A 27,479-nucleotide genomic window follows, 5' to 3' on the forward strand; every position below is an offset into this window, starting at 1 on the left:
CTACAACAAAACATGCTAACCTCTCACCATTACCAATAACAGAGACTACAACAAAACATACTAACCTCTCACCATTACCAATAACAGAGGCTACAACAAAACATGCTAACCTCTCACCATTACCAATAACAGAGGCTACAACAAAACATACTAACCTCTCACCATTACCAATAACAGAGGCTACAACAAAACATGCTAACCTCTCACCATTACCAATAACAGAGGCTACAACAAAACATGCTAACCTCTCACCATTACCAATAACAGAGACTACAACAAAACATACTAACCTCTCACCATTACCAATAACAGAGGCTACAACAAAACATGGTAACCTCTCACCATTACCAATAACAGAGGCTACAACAAAACATACTAACCTCTCACCATTACCAATAACAGAGACTACAACAAAACATGCTAACCTCTCACCATTACCAATAACAGAGACTACAACAAAACATACTAACCTCTCACCATTACCAATAACAGAGGATACAACAAAACATGCTAACCTCTCACCATTACCAATAACAGAGACTACAACAAAACATGCTAACCTCTCACCATTACTAATAACAGGGGAGGTCAGCAGTTATTCTGATCTTTGTGCCGCTATAACTTTGTTATTCGTCATTATTCATGATTCATTCATGATTATTCATAATCATGGTAGCATCCACATGAATGTAGAAGTGTTCAGAAACATCTTCAATTCTTACTGACAATACAAGTGAAGTGACTCCAAAATGACAGGACATTATTCACCATTCAGTTTCTATTAGGCAAAACATCATCCAAAATACAACCAAGACAAACTGCAAACACATTCAACAAGATTGTAGAATCACAAGCTTGATGTAATCACTGAAGGCATGGGATATTCAACCAAATACTAAAAACTTTTGACTAAATGAATTTGTCCAATTAATTATGACTTTTTCAAATGGGACAACTACATACATAAAGTGCTTTAATTTCTAAACGGTAAAATATATACGCATGAATACTTTTATTTGTATTTATTTTATTTCACCTTTATTTAAACAAGTTCTCATTTACAACTGCAACCTGGCCAAGATAAAGCAAAGCAGTGCGACAGAAACAACAACACAGAGTTACACATGGAATAAACAAGCGTACAGTCAATAATACAGTGATTTTTGCAATTCGTTCCAGACATTGGCAGCAGAGAAATGGAAGGAAAGTCGGCCAAAGGAGGAGTTGGCTTTGGGAATGAACAGTAAAATATACCTGCTGGAGCGCGTGCTGCGGTTGGTTGTTGCTATGGTGACCAGTGAGCTGAGATAAGGCGAAGCTTTACCTAGCAAACACTTATAGATGACCTGGAGCCAGTGGGTTTCGTGACGAATATGTAGCGAGGACCAGCCAACGAGAGCATACAGGTCGCAGTGGTGGGTGGTATAAGGGGCTTTGGTGACAAAACGGATGGCACTGGGATAAACTGCATCCAGTTTGCTGAGTAGAGTGTTGGAGGCTATTTTGTAAATGACACCACCGAGGTCAAGGATTGGTAGGGTAGTCAGTTTTACAAGGGTATGTTTGGCAGCATGAGTGAAGGAGGCTTTGTTGCGAAATAGGAAGCCGATTCTAGATTTGATTTTGGATTGGAGATGCTTAATATGAGTCTGGAAGGAGTGTTTACAGTCTAGCCAGACACCTAGGTATTTGTAGATGTCCACATATTTTAAGTCAGAACCGTCCAGAGTAGTGATGCTAGTCGGGTGGGCGGGTACGGGCAGCAATCGGTTGAAGAGCATGCATTTAGTTTTACTAGCATTTAAGAGCAGTTGGAGGCCATGGAAGGAGTGCTGTATGGCATTGAAGCTCGTTTGGAGGTTAGTTAGCACAGTGTCCAAAGAAGGGCCAGATAGATGTATACAGAATGGTGTCGTCTGAGTAGAGGTGGATCACATCATCTCCAGCAGAAAGAGAGACATCATTGATATATACAGAGAAAACAGTTGGCCGAGAATTGAACCTTGTGGCACCCCCAAAGAGACTGCCAGAGGTCCAGACAACAGGCCCTCCAATTTGACACACTGAGAAATAGTTAGGGAACCAGGCGAGGCAGTCATTTGAGAAGCCAAGGCTATTAAGTCTGCCGATAAGAATACAGTGATTGACATATTTGAAAGCCTTGGCCAGGTCGATGAATACGGTTGCACAGTCCTGTTTTTTATCGATGGCCTTTATGATATTGTTTAGGACCTTGAGCGTGGCTGAGGTGCACCCATGACCAGCTCCCTGGTGTATATATCCCTGTGTTTCCCTGGTGTATATAACCCTGTGTTTCCCTGGTGTATATATCCCTGTGTTTCCCTGGTGTATATATCCCTGTGTTTCCCTGGTGTATATATCCCTGTGTTTCTCTGGTGTATATATCCCTGTGTTTCCCTGGTGTATATATCCCTGTGTTTCCCTGGTGTATATATCCCTGTGTTTCCCCGTGTATATATCCCTGTGTTTCTCTGGTGTATATATCCCTGTGATTCCCTGGTGTATATATCCCTGGTGTATATATCCCTGTGTTTCCCTGGTGTATATATCCCTGTGTTTCCCTGGTGTATATATCCCTGTGTTTCCCTGGTGTATATATCCCTGTGTTTCCCTGGTGTATATATCCCTGTGTTTCTCTGGTGTATATATCCCTGTGTTTCCCTGGTGTATATATCCCTGTGTTTCCCTGGTGTATATATCCCTGTGTTTCCCCGTGTATATATCCCTGTGTTTCCCTGGTGTATATATCCCTGTGTTTCCCTGGTGTATATATCCCTGTGTTTCCCTGGTGTATATATCCCTGTGTTTACCTGGTGTATATATCCCTGTGTTTCCCTGGTGTATATATCCCTGTGTTTCCCTGGAGTATATATCCCTGTGTTTCCCTGGAGTATATATCCCAGTGTTTCCCTGGTGTATATATCCCTGTGTTTCCCTGGTGTATATATCCCTGTGTTTCCCTGGTGTATATATCCCTGTGTTTCCCTGGTGTATATATCCCTGTGTTTCCCTGGTGTATATATCCCTGTTTCCCTGGTGTATATATCCCTGTTTCCCTGGTGTATATATCCCTGTGTTTCCCTGGTGTATATATCCCTGTGTTTCCCTGGTGTATATATCCCTGTGTTTCCCTGGTGTATATATCCCTAAGTTTCTCTGGTGTATATATCCCTGTGTTTCCCTGGTGTATATATCCCTGTGTTTCCCTGGTGTATATATCCCTGTGTTTCCCTGGTGTATATATCCCTGTGTTTCCCTGGTGTATATATCCCTGTGTTTCCCTGGTGTATATATCCCTGTGTTTCCCTGGTGTATATATCCCTGTGTTTCCCTGGTGTATATATCCCTGGTGTATATATCCCCGTGTTTCCCTGGTGTATATATCCCTGGTGTATATATCCCTGTGTCTCCCTGGTGTATATATCCCTGTGATTCCCTGGTGTATATATCCCTGGTGTATATATCCCTGTGTCTCCCTGGTGTATATATCCCTGTGATTCCCTGGTGTATATATCCCTGGTGTATATATCCCTGTGTCTCCCTGGTGTATATATCCCTGTGTTTCCCTGGTGTATATATCCCTGGTGTATATATCCCTGTGTCTCCCTGGTGTATATATCCCTGTGATTCCCTGGTGTATATATCCCTGTGTTTACCTGGTGTATATATCCCTGTGTTTCCCTGGTGTATATATCCCTGTGTTTCCCTGGTGTATATATCCCTGTGTTTCCCTGGTGTATATATCCCTGTGTTTCCCTGGTGTATATATCCCTGTGTTTCCCTGGTGTATATATCCCTGTGTTTCCTCTGTGTATAAATCCCTGTGTTTCCCTGGTGTATTTATCCCTGTGTTTCCCTGGTATATATATCCCTGTGTTTCCCTGGTGTATATATCCCTGTGTTTCCCTGGTGTATATATCCCTGTGTTTCCCTGGTGTATATATCCCTGTGTTTCCCTGGTGTATATATCCCTGTGTTTCCCTGGTGTATATATCCCTGGTGTATATATCCCTGTGTCTCCCTGGTGTATATATCCCTGTGTTTCCCTGGTGTATATATACCTGTGTTTCCCTGGTGCATATATCCCTGTGTTTCCCTGGTGTATTTATCCCTGTGTTTCCCTGGTGTATATATCCCTGGTGTATATATCCCTGTGTTTCCCTGGTGTATATATCCCTGTGTTTCCCTGGTGTATATATACCTGTGTTTCCCTGGTGCATATATCCCTGTGTTTCCCAGGTGTATATATCCCTGTGTTTCCCTGGTGTATATATCCATGTGTTTCCCTGGTGTATATATCCCTGTGTTTCCCTGGTGTATATATCCCTGTGTTTCCCTGGTGTAGATATCCCTGTGTTTCCCTGGTGTATATTTCCCTGTTGTATATATCCCTGTGTTTCCCTGGTGTATACATCCCTGTGTTTCCCTGGTGCATATATCCCTGTGTTTCCCTGGTGTATATATCCCTGTGTTTCCCAGGTGTATATATCCCTGTGTTTCCCTGGTGTATATATCCATGTGTTTCCCTGGTGTATATATCCCTGTGTTTCCCTGGTGTATATATCCCTGTGTTTCCCTGGTGTAGATATCCCTGTGTTTCCCTGGTGTATATTTCCCTGTTGTATATATCCCTGTGTTTCCCTGGTGTATATTTCCCTGTTGTATATATCCCTGTGTTTCCCTGGTGTATATATCCCTGTGTTTCCCTGGTGTATATATCCCTGTGTTTCCCTGGTGTATTTATCCCTGTGTTTCCCTGGTGTATATATCCCTGTGTTTCCCTGGTGTATATATCCCTGTGTTTCCCTGGTGTATATATCCCTGTGTTTCCCTGGTGTATATATCCCTGTGTTTCCCTGGTGTATATATCCCTGTGTTTCGCTGGTGTATATATACCTGTGTTTCCCTGGTGTATATATCCCTGTGTTTCCCTGGTGTATATATCCATGTGTTTCCCTGGTGTATATATCCATGTGTTTCCCTGGTGTATATATCCCTGTGTTTCCCTGGTGTATATATCCCTGTGTTTCCCTGGTGCATATATCCCTGTGTTTCCCAGGTGTATATATCCATGTGTTTCCCTGGTGTATATATCCCTGTGTTTCCCTGGTGTATATATCCCTGTGTTTCCCTGGTGTAGATATCCCTGTGTTTCCCTGGTGTATATTTCCCTGGTGTATATATCCCTGTGTTTCCCAGGTGTATATATCCCTGTGTTTCCCTGGTGTATATATCCCTGGTGTATATATCCCTGTGTTTCCCTGGTGTATATATCCCTGTGTTTCCCTGGTGTATATATACCTGTGTTTCCCTGGTGTATATATCCCTGTGTTTCCCTGGTGTATATATCCATGTGTTTCCCTGGTGTATATATCCCTGTGTTTCCCTGGTGTATATATCCATGTGTTTCCTGGTGTATATATCCCTGTGTTTCCCTTGTGTATATATCCCTGTGTTTCCCTGGTGTATATATCCCTGTGTTTCCCTGGTGTATATATCCCTGTGTTTCCCTGGTGTATATATCCCTGGTGTATATATCCCTGTGTTTCCCTGGTGTATATATCCCTGTGTTTCCCTGGTGTATATATCCCTGTGTTTCCCTGGTGTATATATTCCTGGTGTATATATCCCTGTGTTTCCCTGGTGTATTTATCCCTGTGTTTCCCTGGTGTATTTATCCCTGTGTTTCCCTGGAGTATATATCCCTGTGTTTCCCTGGTGTATATATCCCTGTGTTTCCCTGGTGTTTATATCCCTGTGTTTCCCTGGTGTATATATCCCTGTGTTTCCCTGGTGTACATATCCCTGTGTTTCCCTGGTGTATATATCCCTGTGTTTCCCTGGTGTATATATCCCTGTGTTTCCCTGGTGTATATATCCCTGTGTTTCCCTGGTGTATATATCCCTGTGTTTCCCTGGTGTATATATCCCTGTGTTTCCCTGGTGTATATATCCCTGTTTCCCTGGTGTATATATCCCTGTTTCCCTGGTGTATATATCCCTGTGTTTCCCTGGTGTATATATCCCTGTGTTTCCCTGGTGTATATATCCCTGTGTTTCCCTGGTGTATATATCCCTAAGTTTCTCTGGTGTATATATCCCTGTGTTTCCCTGGTGTATATATCCCTGTGTTTCCCTGGTGTATATATCCCTGTGTTTCCCTGGTGTATATATCCCTGTGTTTCCCTGGTGTATATATCCCTGTGTTTCCCTGGTGTATATATCCCTGGTGTATATATCCCCGTGTTTCCCTGGTGTATATATCCCTGGTGTATATATCCCTGTGTCTCCCTGGTGTATATTTCCCTGTGATTCCCTGGTGTATATATCCCTGGTGTATATATCCCTGTGTCTCCCTGGTGTATATATCCCTGTGATTCCCTGGTGTATATATCCCTGGTGTATATATCCCTGTGTCTCCCTGGTGTATATATCCCTGTGTTTCCCTGGTGTATATATCCCTGGTGTATATATCCCTGTGTCTCCCTGGTGTATATATCCCTGTGATTCCCTGGTGTATATATCCCTGTGTTTACCTGGTGTATATATCCCTGTGTTTCCCTGGTGTATATATCCCTGTGTTTCCCTGGTGTATATATCCCTGTGTTTCCCTGGTGTATATATCCCTGTGTTTCCCTGGTGTATATATCCCTGTGTTTCCCTGGTGTATATATCCCTGTGTTTCCTCTGTGTATAAATCCCTGTGTTTCCCTGGTGTATTTATCCCTGTGTTTCCCTGGTATATATATCCCTGTGTTTCCCTGGTGTATATATCCCTGTGTTTCCCTGGTGTATATATCCCTGTGTTTCCCTGGTGTATATATCCCTGTGTTTCCCTGGTGTATATATCCCTGTGTTTCCCTGGTGTATATATCCCTGGTGTATATATCCCTGTGTCTCCCTGGTGTATATATCCCTGTGTTTCCCTGGTGTATATATACCTGTGTTTCCCTGGTGCATATATCCCTGTGTTTCCCTGGTGTATTTATCCCTGTGTTTCCCTGGTGTATATATCCCTGGTGTATATATCCCTGTGTTTCCCTGGTGTATATATCCCTGTGTTTCCCTGGTGTATATATACCTGTGTTTCCCTGGTGCATATATCCCTGTGTTTCCCAGGTGTATATATCCCTGTGTTTCCCTGGTGTATATATCCATGTGTTTCCCTGGTGTATATATCCCTGTGTTTCCCTGGTGTATATATCCCTGTGTTTCCCTGGTGTAGATATCCCTGTGTTTCCCTGGTGTATATTTCCCTGTTGTATATATCCCTGTGTTTCCCTGGTGTATACATCCCTGTGTTTCCCTGGTGCATATATCCCTGTGTTTCCCTGGTGTATATATCCCTGTGTTTCCCAGGTGTATATATCCCTGTGTTTCCCTGGTGTATATATCCATGTGTTTCCCTGGTGTATATATCCCTGTGTTTCCCTGGTGTATATATCCCTGTGTTTCCCTGGTGTAGATATCCCTGTGTTTCCCTGGTGTATATTTCCCTGTTGTATATATCCCTGTGTTTCCCTGGTGTATATTTCCCTGTTGTATATATCCCTGTGTTTCCCTGGTGTATATATCCCTGTGTTTCCCTGGTGTATATATCCCTGTGTTTCCCTGGTGTATTTATCCCTGTGTTTCCCTGGTGTATATATCCCTGTGTTTCCCTGGTGTATATATCCCTGTGTTTCCCTGGTGTATATATCCCTGTGTTTCCCTGGTGTATATATCCCTGTGTTTCCCTGGTGTATATATCCCTGTGTTTCGCTGGTGTATATATACCTGTGTTTCCCTGGTGTATATATCCCTGTGTTTCCCTGGTGTATATATCCATGTGTTTCCCTGGTGTATATATCCATGTGTTTCCCTGGTGTATATATCCCTGTGTTTCCCTGGTGTATATATCCCTGTGTTTCCCTGGTGCATATATCCCTGTGTTTCCCAGGTGTATATATCCATGTGTTTCCCTGGTGTATATACCCTGTGTTTCCCTGGTGTATATATCCCTGTGTTTCCCTGGTGTAGATATCCCTGTGTTTCCCTGGTGTATATTTCCCTGGTTTATATATCCCTGTGTTTCCCAGGTGTATATATCCCTGTGTTTCCCTGGTGTATATATCCCTGGTGTATATATCCCTGTGTTTCCCTGGTGTATATATCCCTGTGTTTCCCTGGTGTATATATACCTGTGTTTCCCTGGTGTATATATCCCTGTGTTTCCCTGGTGTATATATCCATGTGTTTCCCTGGTGTATATATCCCTGTGTTTCCCTGGTGTATATATCCATGTGTTTCCCTGGTGTATATATCCCTGTGTTTCCCTTGTGTATATATCCCTGTGTTTCCCTGGTGTATATATCCCTGTGTTTCCCTGGTGTATATATCCCTGTGTTTCCCTGGTGTATATATCCCTGGTGTATATATCCCTGTGTTTCCCTGGTGTATATATCCCTGTGTTTCCCTGGTGTATATATCCCTGTGTTTCCCTGGTGTATATATTCCTGGTGTATATATCCCTGTGTTTCCCTGGTGTATTTATCCCTGTGTTTCCCTGGTGTATTTATCCCTGTGTTTCCCTGGAGTATATATCCCTGTGTTTCCCTGGTGTATATATCCCTGTGTTTCCCTGGTGTTTATATCCCTGTGTTTCCCTGGTGTATATATCCCTGTGTTTCCCTGGTGTACATATCCCTGTGTTTCCCTGGTGTATATATCCCTGTGTTTCCCTGGTGTATATATCCCTGTGTTTCCCTGGTGTATATATCCCTGTGTTTCCCTGGTGTATATATCCCTGTGTTTCCCTGGTGTATTTATCCCTGTGTTTCCCTGGTGTATATATCCCTGTGTTTTCAGTTCGTCTTGTATGTTTTTCAAGTCAACCAGCGTCCTGCTTCTTTTCTCTTTTGACGTCCAGGTTTTTGTCCCTTTCCTGATTTCTGGACTCTGTACCCGCCTGACCATTCTGCCTGTCTGACCTCTAGCCTGCCTGACCATTCTGCCTGTCCTGACCTCTAGCCTGGCTGACCTCTAGCCTGCCTGACCATTCTGCCTGTCCTGACCTCTAGCCTGCCTGACCATTCTGCCTGTCCTGACCTCTAGTCTGCCTGACCTCTAGCCTGCCTGACCATTCTGCCTGTCCTGACCTCTAGCCTGCCTGACCAGTCTGCCTGTCCTGACCTCTAGCCTGCCGGACCATTCTGCTTGTCCTGACCCCTAGCCTGCCTGACCATTCTGCCTGTCCTGACCTCTAGCCTGCCTGACCTCTAGCCTGCCTGACCATTCTGCCTGTCCTGACCTCTAGCCTGCCTGACCATTCTGCCTGTCCTGACCTCTAGCCTGCCTGACCATTCTGCCTGTCCTGACCTCTAGCCTGCCTGACCAGTCTGCCTGTCCTGACCTCTAGCCTGCCGGACCATTCTGCCTGTCCTGACCTCTAGCCTGCCTGACCATTCAGCCTGTCCCGACCTCTAGCCTGCCTGACCATTCAGCCTGTCCCGACCTCTAGCCTGCCTGACCATTCAGCCTGTCCCGACCTCTAGCCTGCCTGACCATTCTGCCTGTCCTGACCTCTAGCCTGCCGGACCATTCTGCCTGTCCTGACCTCTAGCCTGCCTGACCAGTCTGCCTGTCCTGATCTCTAGTCTGCCTGACCATTCTGCCTGTCCTGACCTCTAGCCTGCCTGACCATTCTGCCTGTCCTGACCTCTAGCCTGCCTGACCATTCTGCCTGTCCTGACCTCTAGCCTGCCTGACCATTCTGCCTGTCCTGACCTCTAGCCTGCCGGACCATTCTGCCTGTCCTGACCTCTAGCCTGCCTGACCATTCTGCCTGTCCTGACCAATCTGCCTGTCCTGACCTCTAGCCTGCCTGACCATTCTGCCTGTCCTGACCTCTAGTCTGCCTGTCCTGACCTCTAGCCTACCCTGACCTCTAGCCTGCCTGACCATTCTGCCTGTCCTGACCTCTAGCCTGCCTGACCATTCTGCCTGTCCTGACCTCTAGCCTGTCTGTCCATTCTGCCTGTCCTGACCTCTAGCCTGCCTTACCATTCTGCCTGTCCTGACCTCTAGCCTGCCTGACCATTCTGCCTGTCCTGACCTCTAGCCTGCCCTGACCAGTCTACCTCTCCTGACCAGTCTGCCTGTCCTGACCTCTAGCCTGCCGGACCATTCTGCCTGTCCTGACCTCTAACCTGCCTGTCCATTCTGCCTGTCCTGACCTCTAGCCTGCCTTACCATTCTGCCTGTCCTGACCTCTAACCTGCCTGTCCATTCTGCCTGTCCTGACCTCTAGCCTGCCTTACCATTCTGCCTGTCCTGACCTCTAACCTGCCTGTCCATTCTGCCTGTCCTGACCTCTAGCCTGCCTTACCATTCTGCCTGTCCTGACCTCTAGCCTGCCCTGACCAGTCTACCTGTCCTGACCAGTCTGCCTGTCCTGACCTCTAGCCTTTCCGGACCATTCTGCCTGTCCTGACCATTCTGCCTGTCCTGACCTCTAACCTGCCTGGCCATTCAGCCTGTCCTGACCTCTATCCTGCCTGACCATTCTGCCTGTCCTGACCTCTAGCCTGCCTTACCATTCTGCTTGTCCTGACCTCTAGCCTGCCGGACCATTCTGCCTGTCCTGACCTCTAGCCTGCCTGACCTCTAGCCTGCCCTGACCTCTAGCCTGCCTGTCCTGACCTCTAGCCTGCCTGACCTCTAGCCTGCCTGTCCTGACCTCTAGCCTGCCTGACCATTCTGCCTGTCCTGACCACTAGCCTGCCTGACCATTCTGCCTGTCCTGACCTTTAGCCTGCCTGCCCATTCTGCCTGTCCTGACCATTCTGCCTGTCCTGACCTCTAGCCTGCCTGACCATTCTGCCTGTCCTGACCTCTAGCCTGCCTGACCTCTAGCCTGCCTGACCTCTATCCTGTCCTGACCTCTATCCTGTCCTGACCTCTAGCCTGTCCTGACCTCTATCCTGTCCTGACCTCTAGCCTGTCCTGACCTCTAGCCTGTCCTGACCTCTATCCTGTCCTGACCTCTATCCTGTCCTGACCTCTAGCCTGTCCTGACCTCTAGCCTGTCCTGACCTCTAGCCTGTCCTGACCTCTAGCCTGTCCTGACCTCTAGCCTGTCCTGACCTCTATCCTGTCCTGACCTCTATCCTGTCCTGACCTCTATCCTGTCCTGACCTCTAGCCTGTCCTGACCTCTAGCCACACTGTACCTCTTGATCGTTTGCCTGTCCACGACCATATGAGGTGTCACCTTTTATTTCATTGTATTTTAATACATATCTGTTTCACCATTTAGAAAAATAGAAGCACTTTATGTATCTAGTCCCCCTATTTGAAGAAGTCATAAGTATTCTGACCAATTCACTTATAGAGTATTAAAGTAGTCAAAAGTTTAGAGTTTGGTCCCATATTCTTTGAACACAATGACTACTTCAAGCCTATGACTGCCATGATTGAGAAAGATCATGAATGAATCCTGAATAATAATGAGTGAGAAAATTACAGAGGCTACAACAAAACATAGTAACCTCTCACCATTAACCTCAAATAAAAGGTGACATTTTGTACTGTCACCTAATATGAAACATTCTACCTAAAATCCAAAATGCTGGAGCAGAGCACCAAATGTAATACTGTAAGCTTCACTGTCCAAACACATATGGTGTGGACTATGTGTGTCTGGTAAACACATGTGGATCTGGTGAACAGTTATCACTTGTTGACCAACTACAGGAATACTGACCTCAGAGTCTCCAGTTTACAGTGGGGATTCCCCAGTCCAGCAGAGAGCAGCTTCACTCCTGAATCCTTCAGGTCATTGTTACTCAGATCCAGCTCTCTCAGGTGTGAGGGGTTTGAACTGAGAACTGAGGCCAACACTTTACAGGATGTGTCTGTGAGTTTACAGTCAGTGAGTCTGCCAACACAGAAGAAATACAATGACAGACAGATTGTATTAAAATGTTACGCTTAGCTTTCCCTGCTTACACTGTAACCTGTGCACAAATAATGTGTTGGGTTTGACCTCAGAGCTGAGACCAGGGAAGCACAGCCTTCCTCTGTGACTAGACAGCCTGACAGCCTGCAAAGAGTCAAATCATATTAAAATCACACTGCTATTCTTTGGTGGTGAAAATAGTGGTAGTATATTTTTTTCAACATATTCAGATACATCAGTGTCCTGAAACCTGCCATATCTATTCATAAATTAATGTTTCATGATTAGAAATGACAAAATGTTAAAGTATTGACTGCAGAGAGAAAAAATGTATAGTACAAATATTTGAGTAGACTGACCAGACCAGTTTAAAAAACAGTATCAGTCAAAAGACAGACAGTGAGGTATCAGATTTAGATTGTATTGAGTATACAGTCCACACCATATCTATTTTGACAGTGAAGCTAACATTTTAAATGTGGCTCTATACTCCAACTTTTTGGATTTGAGATTAAATATTTCATATGAGGTGACAGTATATAATGTAACCTTTTCTTTTAGGATATTTTAATATATATCTGTTTCCCAATTTAGAAATTAAAGCACTTTATGTATCTAGTCCCCCTATTTGAAGCAGTCATAACTATTCTGACCAATTCACTCATAGTGTATTAAAGTCGTCAAAAGTTTAGTATTTGGTCTGATATTCCTTTAACGCAATGACTACATCAAGCCTGTGACTCAAACTAGTTGATTGCATTTGCAATTTGTTTCGGTTGTGTTTTGGTTTATGTTTTTCCCAATATTAAAATGGTTGATTGTGACTGGAGTAATTTTCTTTCTAAGTGAGTAGAAAACGTGTTTTTAAATACTACTAAATTAATCCTGATGATGCCATGATTTAAAAAAATCATGAATGCATCATGAATAATAATGAGTTACAGAGGCTACAACAAAACATGCTAACCTCTCAAAATTAACCACAAATAAAAGGTGACATTCTGTACTGTCACCTAATATGAAACATTATATCTCAAATCCAAAATGATGGAGCAGAGCACCAAATGTAAAACTGTAAGCTTCAGTGTCCAAACACATATGTTGTGGACTATGTGTGTCTGGTAAACACATGTGGATCTGGTGAACAGTTATCACTTGTTGACCAACTACAGGAATACTGACCTCAGAGTCTCCAGTTTACAGTGGGGATTCCCCAGTCCAGCAGAGAGCAGCTTCACTCCTGAATCCTTCAGGTCATTGTTACTCAGGTCCAGCTCTCTCAGGTGTGAGGTGTTTGACCTCAGAGCTGAGACCAGAGAAGCACAGCCTTCCTCTGTGACTAGACAGCCTGACAGCCTGCAAAGAGTCAAATCATATTAAAATTACACTGCTATTCTTTGGTGGTGAAAATAGTGGCAGGGATATATACACCAGGGAAACACAGGGATATATACACCAGGGAAACACAGGGATATATACACCAGGGAAACACAGGGATATATACACCAGGGAAACACAGGTATATATACACCAGGAAACACAGGTATATATACACCAGGGAAACACAGGGATATATACACCAGGGAAACACAGGGATATATACACCAGGGATATATACACCAGGGAATCACAGGGATATATACACCAGAGAAACACAGGGATATATACACCAGGGAATCACAGGGATATATACACCAGGGAAACACAGGGATATATACACCAGGGAAACACAGGGATATACACCAGGGAAACACAGGGATATATACACCAGGGAAACACAGGGATATATACACCAGGGAAACACAGGGATATATACACCAGGGAAACACAGGGATATATACAGCAGGGATATATACACCAGGGAAACACGGGGATATATACAGCAGGGAAACACAGGGATATATACACCAGGGAAACACAGGGATATATACACCAGGGAAACACAGGGATATATACACCAGGGAAACACAGGGATATATACACCAGGGATATATACACCAGGGATACACAGGGATATATACACCAGGGAAGCACAGGGATATATACACCAGGGAAACACAGGGATATATACACCAGGGAAACACAGGGATAAATACACCAGGGAAACACAGGGATATATACACCAGGGAAACACGGGGATATATACACCAGGGAAACACAGGGATATATACACCAGGGAAACACAGGGATATATACAGCAGGGAAACACAGGGATATATACACCAGGGAAACACAGGGATATATACACCAGGGAAACACAGGGATATATACACAAGGGAAACACAGGGATATATACACCAGGGAAACACAGGGATATACACACCAGGGATATATACACCAGGGAAACACAGGGATACATACACCATGGAAACACAGGGATATATACATCAGGGAAACACAGGGATATATACACCAGGGATATATACACCAGGGAAACACAGGGATATATACACCAGGGATACACAGGGATAAGTACACCAGGGAAACACAGGGATATATACACCAGGGAAACACAGGGATATATACACCAGGGAAACACAGGGATATATACACCAGGGATATATACACCAGGGAAACACAGGGATATATACACCAGGGAAACACAGGGATATATACACCAGGGAAACACAGGGATATATACACCAGGGATATATACACCAGGGAATCACAGGGATATATACACCAGAGAAACACAGGGATATATACACCAGGGAATCACAGGGATATATACACCAGGGAAACACAGGGATATATACACCAGGGAAACACAGGGATATACACCAGGGAAACACAGGGATATATACACCAGGGAAACACAGGGATATATACACCAGGGAAACACAGGGATATATACACCAGGGAAACACAGGGATATATACACCAGGGAAACACGGGGATATATACAGCAGGGAAACACAGGGATATATACACCAGGGAAACACAGGGATATATACACCAGGGAAACACAGGGATATATACACCAGGGAAACACAGGGATATATACACCAGGGATATATACACCAGGGATACACAGGGATATATACACCAGGGAAGCACAGGGATATATACACCAGGGAAACACAGGGATATATACAGCAGGGATATATACACCAGGGAAACACGGGGATATATACAGCAGGGAAACACAGGGATATATACACCAGGGAAACACAGGGATATATACACCAGGGAAACACAGGGATATATACACCAGGGAAACACAGGGATATATACACCAGGGATATATACACCAGGGATACACAGGGATATATACACCAGGGAAGCACAGGGATATATACACCAGGGAAACACAGGGATATATACACCAGGGAAACACAGGGATAAATACACCAGGGAAACACAGGGATATATACACCAGGGAAACACGGGGATATATACACCAGGGAAACACAGGGATATATACACCAGGGAAACACAGGGATATATACAGCAGGGAAACACAGGGATATATACACCAGGGAAACACAGGGATATATACACCAGGGAAACACAGGGATATATACACCAGGGAAACACAGGGATATATACACCAGGGAAACACAGGGATATACACACCAGGGATATATACACCAGGGAAACACAGGGATACATACACCATGGAAACACAGGGATATATACATCAGGGAAACACAGGGATATATACACCAGGGATATATACACCAGGGAAACACAGGGATATATACACCAGGGATACACAGGGATAAGTACACCAGGGAAACACAGGGATATATACACCAGGGAAACACAGGGATATATACACCAGGGAAACACAGGGATATATACACCAGGGATATATACACCAGGGAAACACAGGGATATATACACCAGGGAAACACAGGGATATATACACCAGGGAAACACAGGGATATATACACCAGGGATATATACACCAGGGAATCACAGGGATATATACACCAGAGAAACACAGGGATATATACACCAGGGAATCACAGGGATATATACACCAGGGAAACACAGGGATATATACACCAGGGAAACACAGGGATATACACCAGGGAAACACAGGGATATATACACCAGGGAAACACAGGGATATATACACCAGGGAAACACAGGGATATATACACCAGGGAAACACAGGGATATATACAGCAGGGATATATACACCAGGGAAACACGGGGATATATACAGCAGGGAAACACAGGGATATATACACCAGGGAAACACAGGGATATATACACCAGGGAAACACAGGGATATATACACCAGGGAAACACAGGGATATATACACCAGGGATATATACACCAGGGATACACAGGGATATATACACCAGGGAAGCACAGGGATATATACACCAGGGAAACACAGGGATATATACACCAGGGAAACACAGGGATAAATACACCAGGGAAACACAGGGATATATACACCAGGGAAACACGGGGATATATACACCAGGGAAACACGGGGATATATACACCAGGGAAACACAGGGATATATACACCAGGGAAACACAGGGATATATACAGCAGGGAAACACAGGGATATATACACCAGGGAAACACAGGGATATATACACCAGGGAAACACAGGGATATATACACCAGGGAAACACAGGGATACATACACCATGGAAACACAGGGATATATACATCAGGGAAACACAGGGATATATACACCAGGGATATATACACCAGGGAAACACAGGGATATATACACCAGGGATACACAGGGATATATACACCAGGGAAACACAGGGATATATACAGCAGGGAAACACAGGGATACATACACCATGGAAACACAGGGATATATACATCAGGGAAACACAGGGATATATACACCAGGGATATATACACCAGGGAAACACAGGGATATATACACCAGGGATACACAGGGATAAGTACACCAGGGAAACACAGGGATATATACACCAGGGAAACACAGGGATATATACACCAGGGAAACACAGGGATATATACACCAGGGATATATACACCAGGGAAACACAGGGATATATACACCAGGGAAACACAGGGATATATACACCAGGGAAACACAGGGATATATACACCAGGGAAACACGGGGATATATACACCAGGGATATATACACCAGGGAAACACAGGGATATATACACCAGGGAAACACGGGGATATATACACCAGAGAAACACAGGGAAATATACACCAGGGAAACACAGGTATATATACACCAGGAAACACAGGGATAAATACACCAGGGAAACACAGGGATTTATACACCAGGGAAACACAGGGTTATATACACCAGGGAAACACAGGGTTATATACACCAGGGAAACACAGGGTTATATACACCAGGGAAACACAGGGATATATACACCAGGGATATATACACCAGGGAAACACAGGGATATATACACCAGGGAAACACAGGGATATATACACCAGGGAAACACGGGGATATATACACCAGGGAAACACGGGGATATAAACACCAGGGAAACACAGGGATATATACACCAGGGAAACACAGGGATATATACACCAGGGAAACACAGGGATATATACACCAGGGAAACACAGGGATATATACACCAGGGAAACACGGGGATATATCCACCAGGGATATATACACCAGGGAAACACAGGGATATATACACCAGGTAAACACGGGGATATATACACCAGGGAAACACAGGGAAATATACACCAGGGAAACACAGGTATATATACACCAGGAAACACAGGGATAAATACACCAGGGAAACACAGGGATTTATACACCAGGGAAACACAGGGTTATATACACCAGGGAAACACAGGGTTATATACACCAGGGAAACACAGGGTTATATACACCAGGGAAACACAGGGATATATACACCAGGGATATATACACCAGGGAAACACAGGGATATATACACCAGGGAAACACAGGTATATATACACCAGGGAAACACAGGGATATATACACCAGGGAAACACAGGGATATATACACCAGGGAAACACAGGGATATATACACCAGGGAAACACAGGGATAAATACACCAGGGATATATACACCAGGGAAACACAGGGATAAATACACCAGGGATATATACACCAGGGAAACACAGGGATAAATACACCAGGGATATATACACCAGGGAAACACAGGGATATATACACCAGGGAAACACAGGTATATATACACCAGGAAACACAGGGATAAATACACCAGGGAAACACAGGGATTTATACACCAGGGAAACACAGGGTTATATACACCAGGGAAACACAGGGTTATATACACCAGGGAAACACAGGGATATATACACCAGGGATATATACACCAGGGAAACACAGGGATATATACACCAGGGAAACACAGGTATATATACACCAGGGAAACACAGGGATATATACACCAGGGAAACACAGGGATATATACACCAGGGAAACACAGGGATATATACACCAGGGAAACACAGGGATATATACACCAGGGAAACATATGGATATATACACCAGGGAAACATAGGGATATATACACCAGGGAAACACAGGGATATATACACCAGGGAAACACAGGGATATATACACCAGGGAAACACAGGGATATATACACCAGGGAAACACAGGGATTTATACACCAGGGATATATACACCAGGGAAACACAGGGATATATACACCAGGGATATATACACCAGGGAAACACAGGGATATATACACCAGGGAAACACAGGGATATATACACCAGGGAAACACAGGGATATATACACCAGGGAAACACAGGGATATATACACCAGGGAAACACAGGGATATATACACCAGGGAAACACGGGGATATATACACCAGGGAAACACATGGATATATACACCAGGGAAACACGGGGATATATACACCAGGGAAACACGGGGATATATACACCAGGGAAACACAGGGATATATACACCAGGGAAACACAGGGATATATACACCAGGGAAACACAGGGATATATACACCAGGGAAACACAGGGATATATACACCAGGGAAACACAGGGATATATACACCAGGGATATATACACCAGGGAAACACAGGGATATATACACCAGGGAACCACGGGGATATATACACCAGGGAAACACAGGGATACTGCCACTAACATTTTTAATGTGTCTCTATACTCCAGCATTTTGGATTTCAGATCAAAGGTTTCATATGAGGTGACAGTATATAATGTAACCTTTTATTTGAGGGTATTTTAATACATATCTGTTTCACCATTTAGAAATGAAAGCACTTTATGTATCTATTCCCCCTATTTGAAGAAGTCATAAGTATTCCGACCAATTCACTCATAGTGTATTAAAGTCGTCAAAAGTTTAGTATTTGGTCTGAAATTCCTTTAACGCAATGACTACATCAAGATTATGACTCAAACTCGTTGGTTGCATTTGCAGTTTGTTTTGGGTTGTGTTTGGCCCAATATTCAAATGGTGGATGACTGGAGTTATTTTCTTTCTCAGTGAGTAGATAAAATGTTTCTAAATACGACTAAAGTAATCCTGATGATGCCATGATTAAGAGAAATTATGAATGAATCATGAATAATAATGAGTGAGGAATTTACAGAGGCAACAACAAAACATGCTAACCTCTCACCATTACCAATAACAGAGGCTACAACAAAACATGCTAACCTCTCACCATTACCAATAACAGAGACTACAACAAAACATGCTAACCTCTCACCTTCACCAATAACAGAGGCTACAACAAAACATGCTACCCTCTCACCATTACCAATAACAGAGGCTACAACAAAACATGCTAACCTCTCACCATTACCAATAACAGAGACTACAACAAAACATACTAACCTCCCACCATTACCAATAACAGAGACTACAACAAAACATGCTAACCTCTCACCATTACCGATAACAAAGGCTACAACAAAACATGCTAACCTCTCACCATTACCAATAACAGAGGATACAACAAAACATGCTAACCTCTCACCATTACCAATAACAGAGGCTACAACAAAACATGCTAACCTCTCACCATTACCAATAACAGAGACTACAACAAAACATGCTAACCTCTCACCATTACCAATAACAGAGGCTACAACAAAACATGCTAACCTCTCACCATTACCAATAACAGAGGCTACAACAAAACATGCTAACCTCTCACCATTACCAATAACAGAGACTACAACAAAACATGCTAACCTCTCACCATTACCAATAACAGAGACTACAACAAAACATACTAACCTCTCACCATTACCAATAACAGAGACTACAACAAAACATGCTAACCTCTCACCATTACCAATAACAGAGACTACAACAAAACATGCTAACCTCTCACCATTACCAATAACAGAGACTACAACAAAACATACTAACCTCTCACCATTACCAATAACAGAGGATACAACAAAACATGCTAACCTCTCACCATTACCAATAACAGAGGCTACAACAAAACATACTAACCTCTCACCATTACCAATAACAGAGACTACAACAAAACATGCTAACCTCTCACCATTACCAATAACAGAGACTACAACAAAACATGCTAACCTCTCACCATTACTAATAACAGGGGAGGTCAGCATTTATTCTGATCTTTGTGCCGCTATAACTTTGTTATTCGTCATTATTCATGATTCATTCATGATTATTCATAATCATGGTAGCATCCACATGAATGTAGAAGTGTTCAGAAACATCTTCAATTCTTACTGACAATACAAGTGAAGTGACTCCAAAATGACAGGACATTATTCACCATTCAGTTTCTATTAGGCAAAACATCATCCAAAATACAACCAAGACAAACTGCAAACACATTCAACAAGATTGTAGAATCACAAGCTTGATGTAATCACTGAAGGCATGGGATATTCAACCAAATACTAAAAACTTTTGACTAAATGAATTTGTCCAATTAATTATGACTTTTTCAAATGGGACAACTACATACATAAAGTGCTTTAATTTCTAAACGGTAAAATATATACGCATGAATACTTTTATTTGTATTTATTTTATTTCACCTTTATTTAAACAAGTTCTCATTTACAACTGCAACCTGGCCAAGATAAAGCAAAGCAGTGCGACAGAAACAACAACACAGAGTTACACATGGAATAAACAAGCGTACAGTCAATAATACAGTGATTTTTGCAATTCGTTCCAGACATTGGCAGCAGAGAAATGGAAGGAAAGTCGGCCAAAGGAGGAGTTGGCTTTGGGAATGAACAGTAAAATATACCTGCTGGAGCGCGTGCTGCGGTTGGTTGTTGCTATGGTGACCAGTGAGCTGAGATAAGGCGAAGCTTTACCTAGCAAACACTTATAGATGACCTGGAGCCAGTGGGTTTCGTGACGAATATGTAGCGAGGACCAGCCAACGAGAGCATACAGGTCGCAGTGGTGGGTGGTATAAGGGGCTTTGGTGACAAAACGGATGGCACTGGGATAAACTGCATCCAGTTTGCTGAGTAGAGTGTTGGAGGCTATTTTGTAAATGACACCACCGAGGTCAAGGATTGGTAGGGTAGTCAGTTTTACAAGGGTATGTTTGGCAGCATGAGTGAAGGAGGCTTTGTTGCGAAATAGGAAGCCGATTCTAGATTTGATTTTGGATTGGAGATGCTTAATATGAGTCTGGAAGGAGTGTTTACAGTCTAGCCAGACACCTAGGTATTTGTAGATGTCCACATATTTTAAGTCAGAACCGTCCAGAGTAGTGATGCTAGTCGGGTGGGCGGGTACGGGCAGCAATCGGTTGAAGAGCATGCATTTAGTTTTACTAGCATTTAAGAGCAGTTGGAGGCCATGGAAGGAGTGCTGTATGGCATTGAAGCTCGTTTGGAGGTTAGTTAGCACAGTGTCCAAAGAAGGGCCAGATAGATGTATACAGAATGGTGTCGTCTGAGTAGAGGTGGATCACATCATCTCCAGCAGAAAGAGAGACATCATTGATATATACAGAGAAAACAGTTGGCCGAGAATTGAACCTTGTGGCACCCCCAAAGAGACTGCCAGAGGTCCAGACAACAGGCCCTCCAATTTGACACACTGAGAAATAGTTAGGGAACCAGGCGAGGCAGTCATTTGAGAAGCCAAGGCTATTAAGTCTGCCGATAAGAATACAGTGATTGACATATTTGAAAGCCTTGGCCAGGTCGATGAATACGGTTGCACAGTCCTGTTTTTTATCGATGGCCTTTATGATATTGTTTAGGACCTTGAGCGTGGCTGAGGTGCACCCATGACCAGCTCGGAAACCGGATTGCATAGCGAAGAAGGTCCGGTGGGATTTCGAAATGGTCGGTGATCTGTTTGTTCACTTGGCTTTCGAAGACTTTAGAAAGGCAGAGCAGGATAGATATAGGTCTGTAGCAGTTTGGGTTTAGAGTGTCTCCCCCTTTGAAGAGGGGGATGACCGCGTCCGCTTTCCAATCTTTAGGAATCTCAGACGATACGAAAGACAGGTTGAACAGACTAGTAATAGGGGTTGCAACAATGGCGGCGGATAATTTTCGGAAGAGAGGGTCCAGATTGTCTAGCCCAGCTGATTTGTAGGGGTCCAGATTTTGCAGCTCTTTCAGGACATCAGCTGTCTGGATTTGGGTGAAGGAGAAGCAGGGGGGGGGCTTGGGCCAGTTGCTGCGGGGGGTGCAGAGCTTTTGGCCGGGGTTGGGGAGCCAGGTGGAAAGCATGGCCAGCCATAGAGAAATGCTTATTGAAATGATCGATTATAGGGGATTTATCGTGGTGACAGTTTTTCCTAGCCTCAGTGCAGTGGTCAGCTGGGAGGAGGTGCTCTTATTCTCCATGGACTTGACAGTGTGCCAAAACTTTTTGGAATTAGTGCTACAGGATGCACTTTTCTGTTTGAAAAAGCTTGCCTTTGCTTTCCTAACTGACTGTGTATATTGGTTCCTGACTTCTCTGAAAAGTTGCATATCGCAGGGACTATTCGATGCTAGTGCAGAACACCACAGGATGTTTTTGTGCTGGTCAAGGGCAGTCAAGTCTGTAGTGAACCAAGGGCTATATCTGTTTCTAGTTCTACATTTTTTGAAAGGGGCATGCTTATTTAAGATGGTGAGGAAAGCATTTTTAAAGAACAACCAGGCATCTTCTAATGACGGGATGAGGTCAATATCCTTCCAGGACACCCGGGCCAGGTCAATTAGAAAGGCCTGCTCACAGAAGTGTTTTAATGGCTGCAAGCCCTATATCGGGATCAATATGACAACAGCCAGTCCAAGTGCAGGGCGCAAAAATTCAAAACTCATAAATTTCATAATTACAATTCCTCAAACATACATGTGTTTTATATCATTTTAAAGGTAATCTTGTTGTTAATCCCACCAAAGTGTCCGATTTCAAATAGGCTTTTCAGCGAAAGCACTACAAACGATTATGTTAGGTCACCACAAAACTAAAAATAATCATAGCCATTTTTCCCAGCTAATGATAGCATCACAAAAGCCAGAATAGAGATAAAATGAATCACTAACCTTCGATTATTTTCATCAGATAACACTCATAGGACTTCATGTTACACAATACATGCCTGTTTTGTTTGATTCAATTTATATTTATATAAAAAAATCTGAGTTTACATTGACGCTACAAGAATCACTAAATGCAAAAACATCAAGTGACTTTGCATAGCCCATCGTTTCAACATACATACTCATCATAAATATAGATGATAATACAAGTTATACACATTGAATTATAGATATACCTCTCCTTAATGCAACCGCTATGTCAGATTTTTAAAAAACTTTAAGGAAAAATAACTGCACGCTATAATCCGAGACGGCGCTCAAATTAGCATATCACAGCTGCAAATTTAGCGTCACTATAAACAACAAAATATATCATAAATATTTCATTACCTTTGTTGGTTTCGATCAGAAGGCTTAGCAGAAACTCCAGGTCCACAATAAATGTTTGTTTTGTTCGAAAAAATCTTATTCTCCATGGACTTGACAGTGTGCCAAAACTTTTTGGAATTAGTGCTACAGGATGCACTTTTCTGTTTGAAAAAGCTTGCCTTTGCTTTCCTAACTGACTGTGTATATTGGTTCCTGACTTCTCTGAAAAGTTGCATATCGCAGGGACTATTCGATGCTAGTGCAGAACACCACAGGATGTTTTTGTGCTGGTCAAGGGCAGTCAAGTCTGTAGTGAACCAAGGGCTATATCTGTTTCTAGTTCTACATTTTTTGAAAGGGGCATGCTTATTTAAGATGGTGAGGAAAGCATTTTTAAAGAACAACCAGGCATCTTCTAATGACGGGATGAGGTCAATATCCTTCCAGGACACCCGGGCCAGGTCAATTAGAAAGGCCTGCTCACAGAAGTGTTTTAATGGCTGCAAGCCCTATATCGGGATCAATATGACAACAGCCAGTCCAAGTGCAGGGCGCAAAAATTCAAAACTCATAAATTTCATAATTACAATTCCTCAAACATACATGTGTTTTATATCATTTTAAAGGTAATCTTGTTGTTAATCCCACCAAAGTGTCCGATTTCAAATAGGCTTTTCAGCGAAAGCACTACAAACGATTATGTTAGGTCACCACAAAACTAAAAATAATCATAGCCATTTTTCCCAGCTAATGATAGCATCACAAAAGCCAGAATAGAGATAAAATGAATCACTAACCTTCGATTATTTTCATCAGATAACACTCATAGGACTTCATGTTACACAATACATGCCTGTTTTGTTTGATTCAATTTATATTTATATAAAAAAATCTGAGTTTACATTGACGCTACAAGAATCACTAAATGCAAAAACATCAAGTGACTTTGCATAGCCCATCGTTTCAACATACATACTCATCATAAATATAGATGATAATACAAGTTATACACATTGAATTATAGATATACCTCTCCTTAATGCAACCGCTTTGTCAGATTTTTAAAAAACTTTAAGGAAAAATAACTGCACGCTATAATCCGAGACGGCGCTCAAATTAGCATATCACAGCTGCAAATTTAGCGTCACTATAAACAACAAAATATATCATAAATATTTCATTACCTTTGTTGGTTTCGATCAGAAGGCTTAGCAGAAACTCCAGGTCCACAATAAATGTTTGTTTTGTTCGAAAAAATCCGTTATTTATGTCCAATTGTTAGCGCGTTTGGTAAACATACCCAAAAGCTAATTCTGGTCAGCTTCATATCGGACAAAAACTTCAAAATGTGATATTACCGGTCGAAGAAACATTTCAAACTAAGTACTGAATCAATCATTAGGATGTTTTTAACATATAGCTTCAATAAAGTTCCAACCGGAGTATTTTTGTTCTCTTCGTGAGCCTTGGAACGGCAGTGGCTTGCATGAGGAAGTGGAATGTTACGCCAGTGGCTGCTTGATGTACAACTGACTGATTCTGCTCTCATTCTCTCCCACACCACCATAAAAATCTCATTGGAATTTCTATTGATTGCTGACATCTAGTGGAACCCCTAGGCAGTACAATCCCAGTCCTACGTCATTTGGACTTCTTTCTGTTGAATACAGACAATCTCAGATTTCTGACTTCCGGTTTTGATTTCAACTCAGGATTTTGCCTGCCAATATGAGTTCTGTTAATTTCAGAGAAATAATTCAAACAGTTTTAGAAACTTTGGAGTGTTTTCTATCCAATATAAATAATAATATGCAAATATTAGGAATTATGACTAAGGAGCAGGCCGTTTGAAATGGGCACCTTTCATACAAGCTACTCAATACTGCCCCTGAGCGTTTGACAGTGATGAGGCCTGGTGGTTTGACCGCGGACCCATAACGGACACAGGCAATGAGGCAGTGATCGCTGTGATCCTGGTTGAAAAAGGTGACATTCTGTACTGTCGCCTAATTTGAAACACTATATCTCAAATCCAAAATTATGGAGCATAGCACCAAATTTAAAACTGTAAGCTTCACTGTCCAAACACATATGGTGTGGACTATGTGTGTCTGGTAAACACATGTAGATCTGGTGAACAGTTATCACTTGTTGACCAACTACAGGAATACTGACCTCAGAGTCTCCAGTTTACAGTGGCGATTCCCCAGTCCAGCAGAGAGCAGCTTCACTCCTGAATCCTTCAGGTCATTGTTACTCAGATCCAGCTCTCTCAGGTGTGAGGGGTTTGAACTGAGAACTGAGGCCAACACTTTACAGGATGTGTCTGTGAGTTTACAGCCAGTGAGTCTGTCAACACAGAAGAAATACAATGACAGACAGGTTGTATTAAAATGTTACGCTTAGCTTTCCCTGTTTACACTGTAACCTCTGCACAAATAATGTGTTGGGTTTGACCTCAGAGCTGAGACCAGAGAAGCACAGCCTTCCTCTGTGACTAGACAGCCTGACAGCCTGCAAAGAGTCAAATCATATTAAAACCACACTGATATTCTTTTGGTGAAAATAGTGGCAGTATATTTTTTCAAAATGTTCTGATATATCAGTGTCCTGAAACCTGCCATATCTATTCATAAATGAATGTATAATAATTATAAATGATCATGATTATCATTATTAGAAATGACAAATTATTCAAGTACTGCTTGTGGATAGAAAAATGCATTTTAACAAATATTTGAGTAGATTGACCAGAAATGAATGAACGTTTCATTACTACAAATGATCATACAATTACTTGTAGAAAGAAACATGTATAGTACAAATATTTGAGTAGACTGACCAGACCAGTTTAAAAAGCAGATTAAGATTGTATTGAGTATACAGTCCACACCATATACAAGTTGACAGTGAAGCTAAGATTTTAAATGAGGTTCTGTATTCCAACATTTTGGATTCCAGATCAAATGTTTCATATGAGGTGACAGTATATAATGTCACCTTTTATTTGGGGATATTTTAATACATACCGTATCTGTTTCACATTTAAAAATTAAAGCACTTTATGTATCTAGTCCCCCTATTTGAAGAAGTCATAAGTTTTCTGACCAATTAACTTATAGTGTATTAAAATCGTCAAAATAATAGTATTTGGTCTGATATTCCTTGAACACAATGACTACATCAGCTTGTGACTCAAACTCATTAATTGCATTTGCAGTTTGTTTTGGGCTATATTTTGCCCAATATTAAAATGTTGGATGATGACTGGAGTGACATGTTCCTAAATACTACTAAAGTAATCCTGATGATGCCATGATTAAGATAAATCATGAATGAATCATGAATAATAAAGATTGAGGAAGTTACAGAGGCAAAACATGCTAACCTCTCACCATTACCAACAACAGAGGCTACAACAAAACATGCTAACCTCTTACCATTACCAATAACAGAGGCTACAACAAAACATGCTAACCTCTCACCATTACCAATAACAGAGGCTACAACAAAACATGCTAACCTCTCACCATTACCAATAACATAGACTACAACAAAACATGCTAACCTCTCACCATTACCAATAACAGAGGCTACAAGAAAACATGCTAACCTCTCACCATTACCAATAACAGAGGCTACAACAAAACATGCTAACCTCTCA

General features: G+C 42.6%; 1 protein-coding gene across 2 annotated transcripts in view; it reads right to left on the reverse strand.

Moving 5' to 3' along the window:
* The window catches only part of LOC129833878 (NACHT, LRR and PYD domains-containing protein 12-like), a 63,622-nt gene that overhangs the window by 24,167 nt on the left and 11,976 nt on the right, over positions 1-27,479 (reverse strand). For both annotated transcript variants that reach the window (XM_055898724.1, XM_055898723.1), the window contains exons 6-8: positions 25,991-26,164; positions 13,141-13,314; positions 11,764-11,937 (exon numbers count right to left, since the gene is read on the reverse strand). In XM_055898724.1, coding sequence (XP_055754699.1) covers positions 11,764-11,937; positions 13,141-13,314; positions 25,991-26,164 — 522 coding nt within the window. The remainder of the gene's footprint in view (positions 1-11,763; positions 11,938-13,140; positions 13,315-25,990; positions 26,165-27,479) is intronic.

This window comes from Salvelinus fontinalis, chromosome 34 (assembly GCF_029448725.1).
Source record: "Salvelinus fontinalis isolate EN_2023a chromosome 34, ASM2944872v1, whole genome shotgun sequence".
Classification (NCBI taxonomy): Eukaryota; Metazoa; Chordata; class Actinopteri; order Salmoniformes; family Salmonidae; genus Salvelinus; species Salvelinus fontinalis.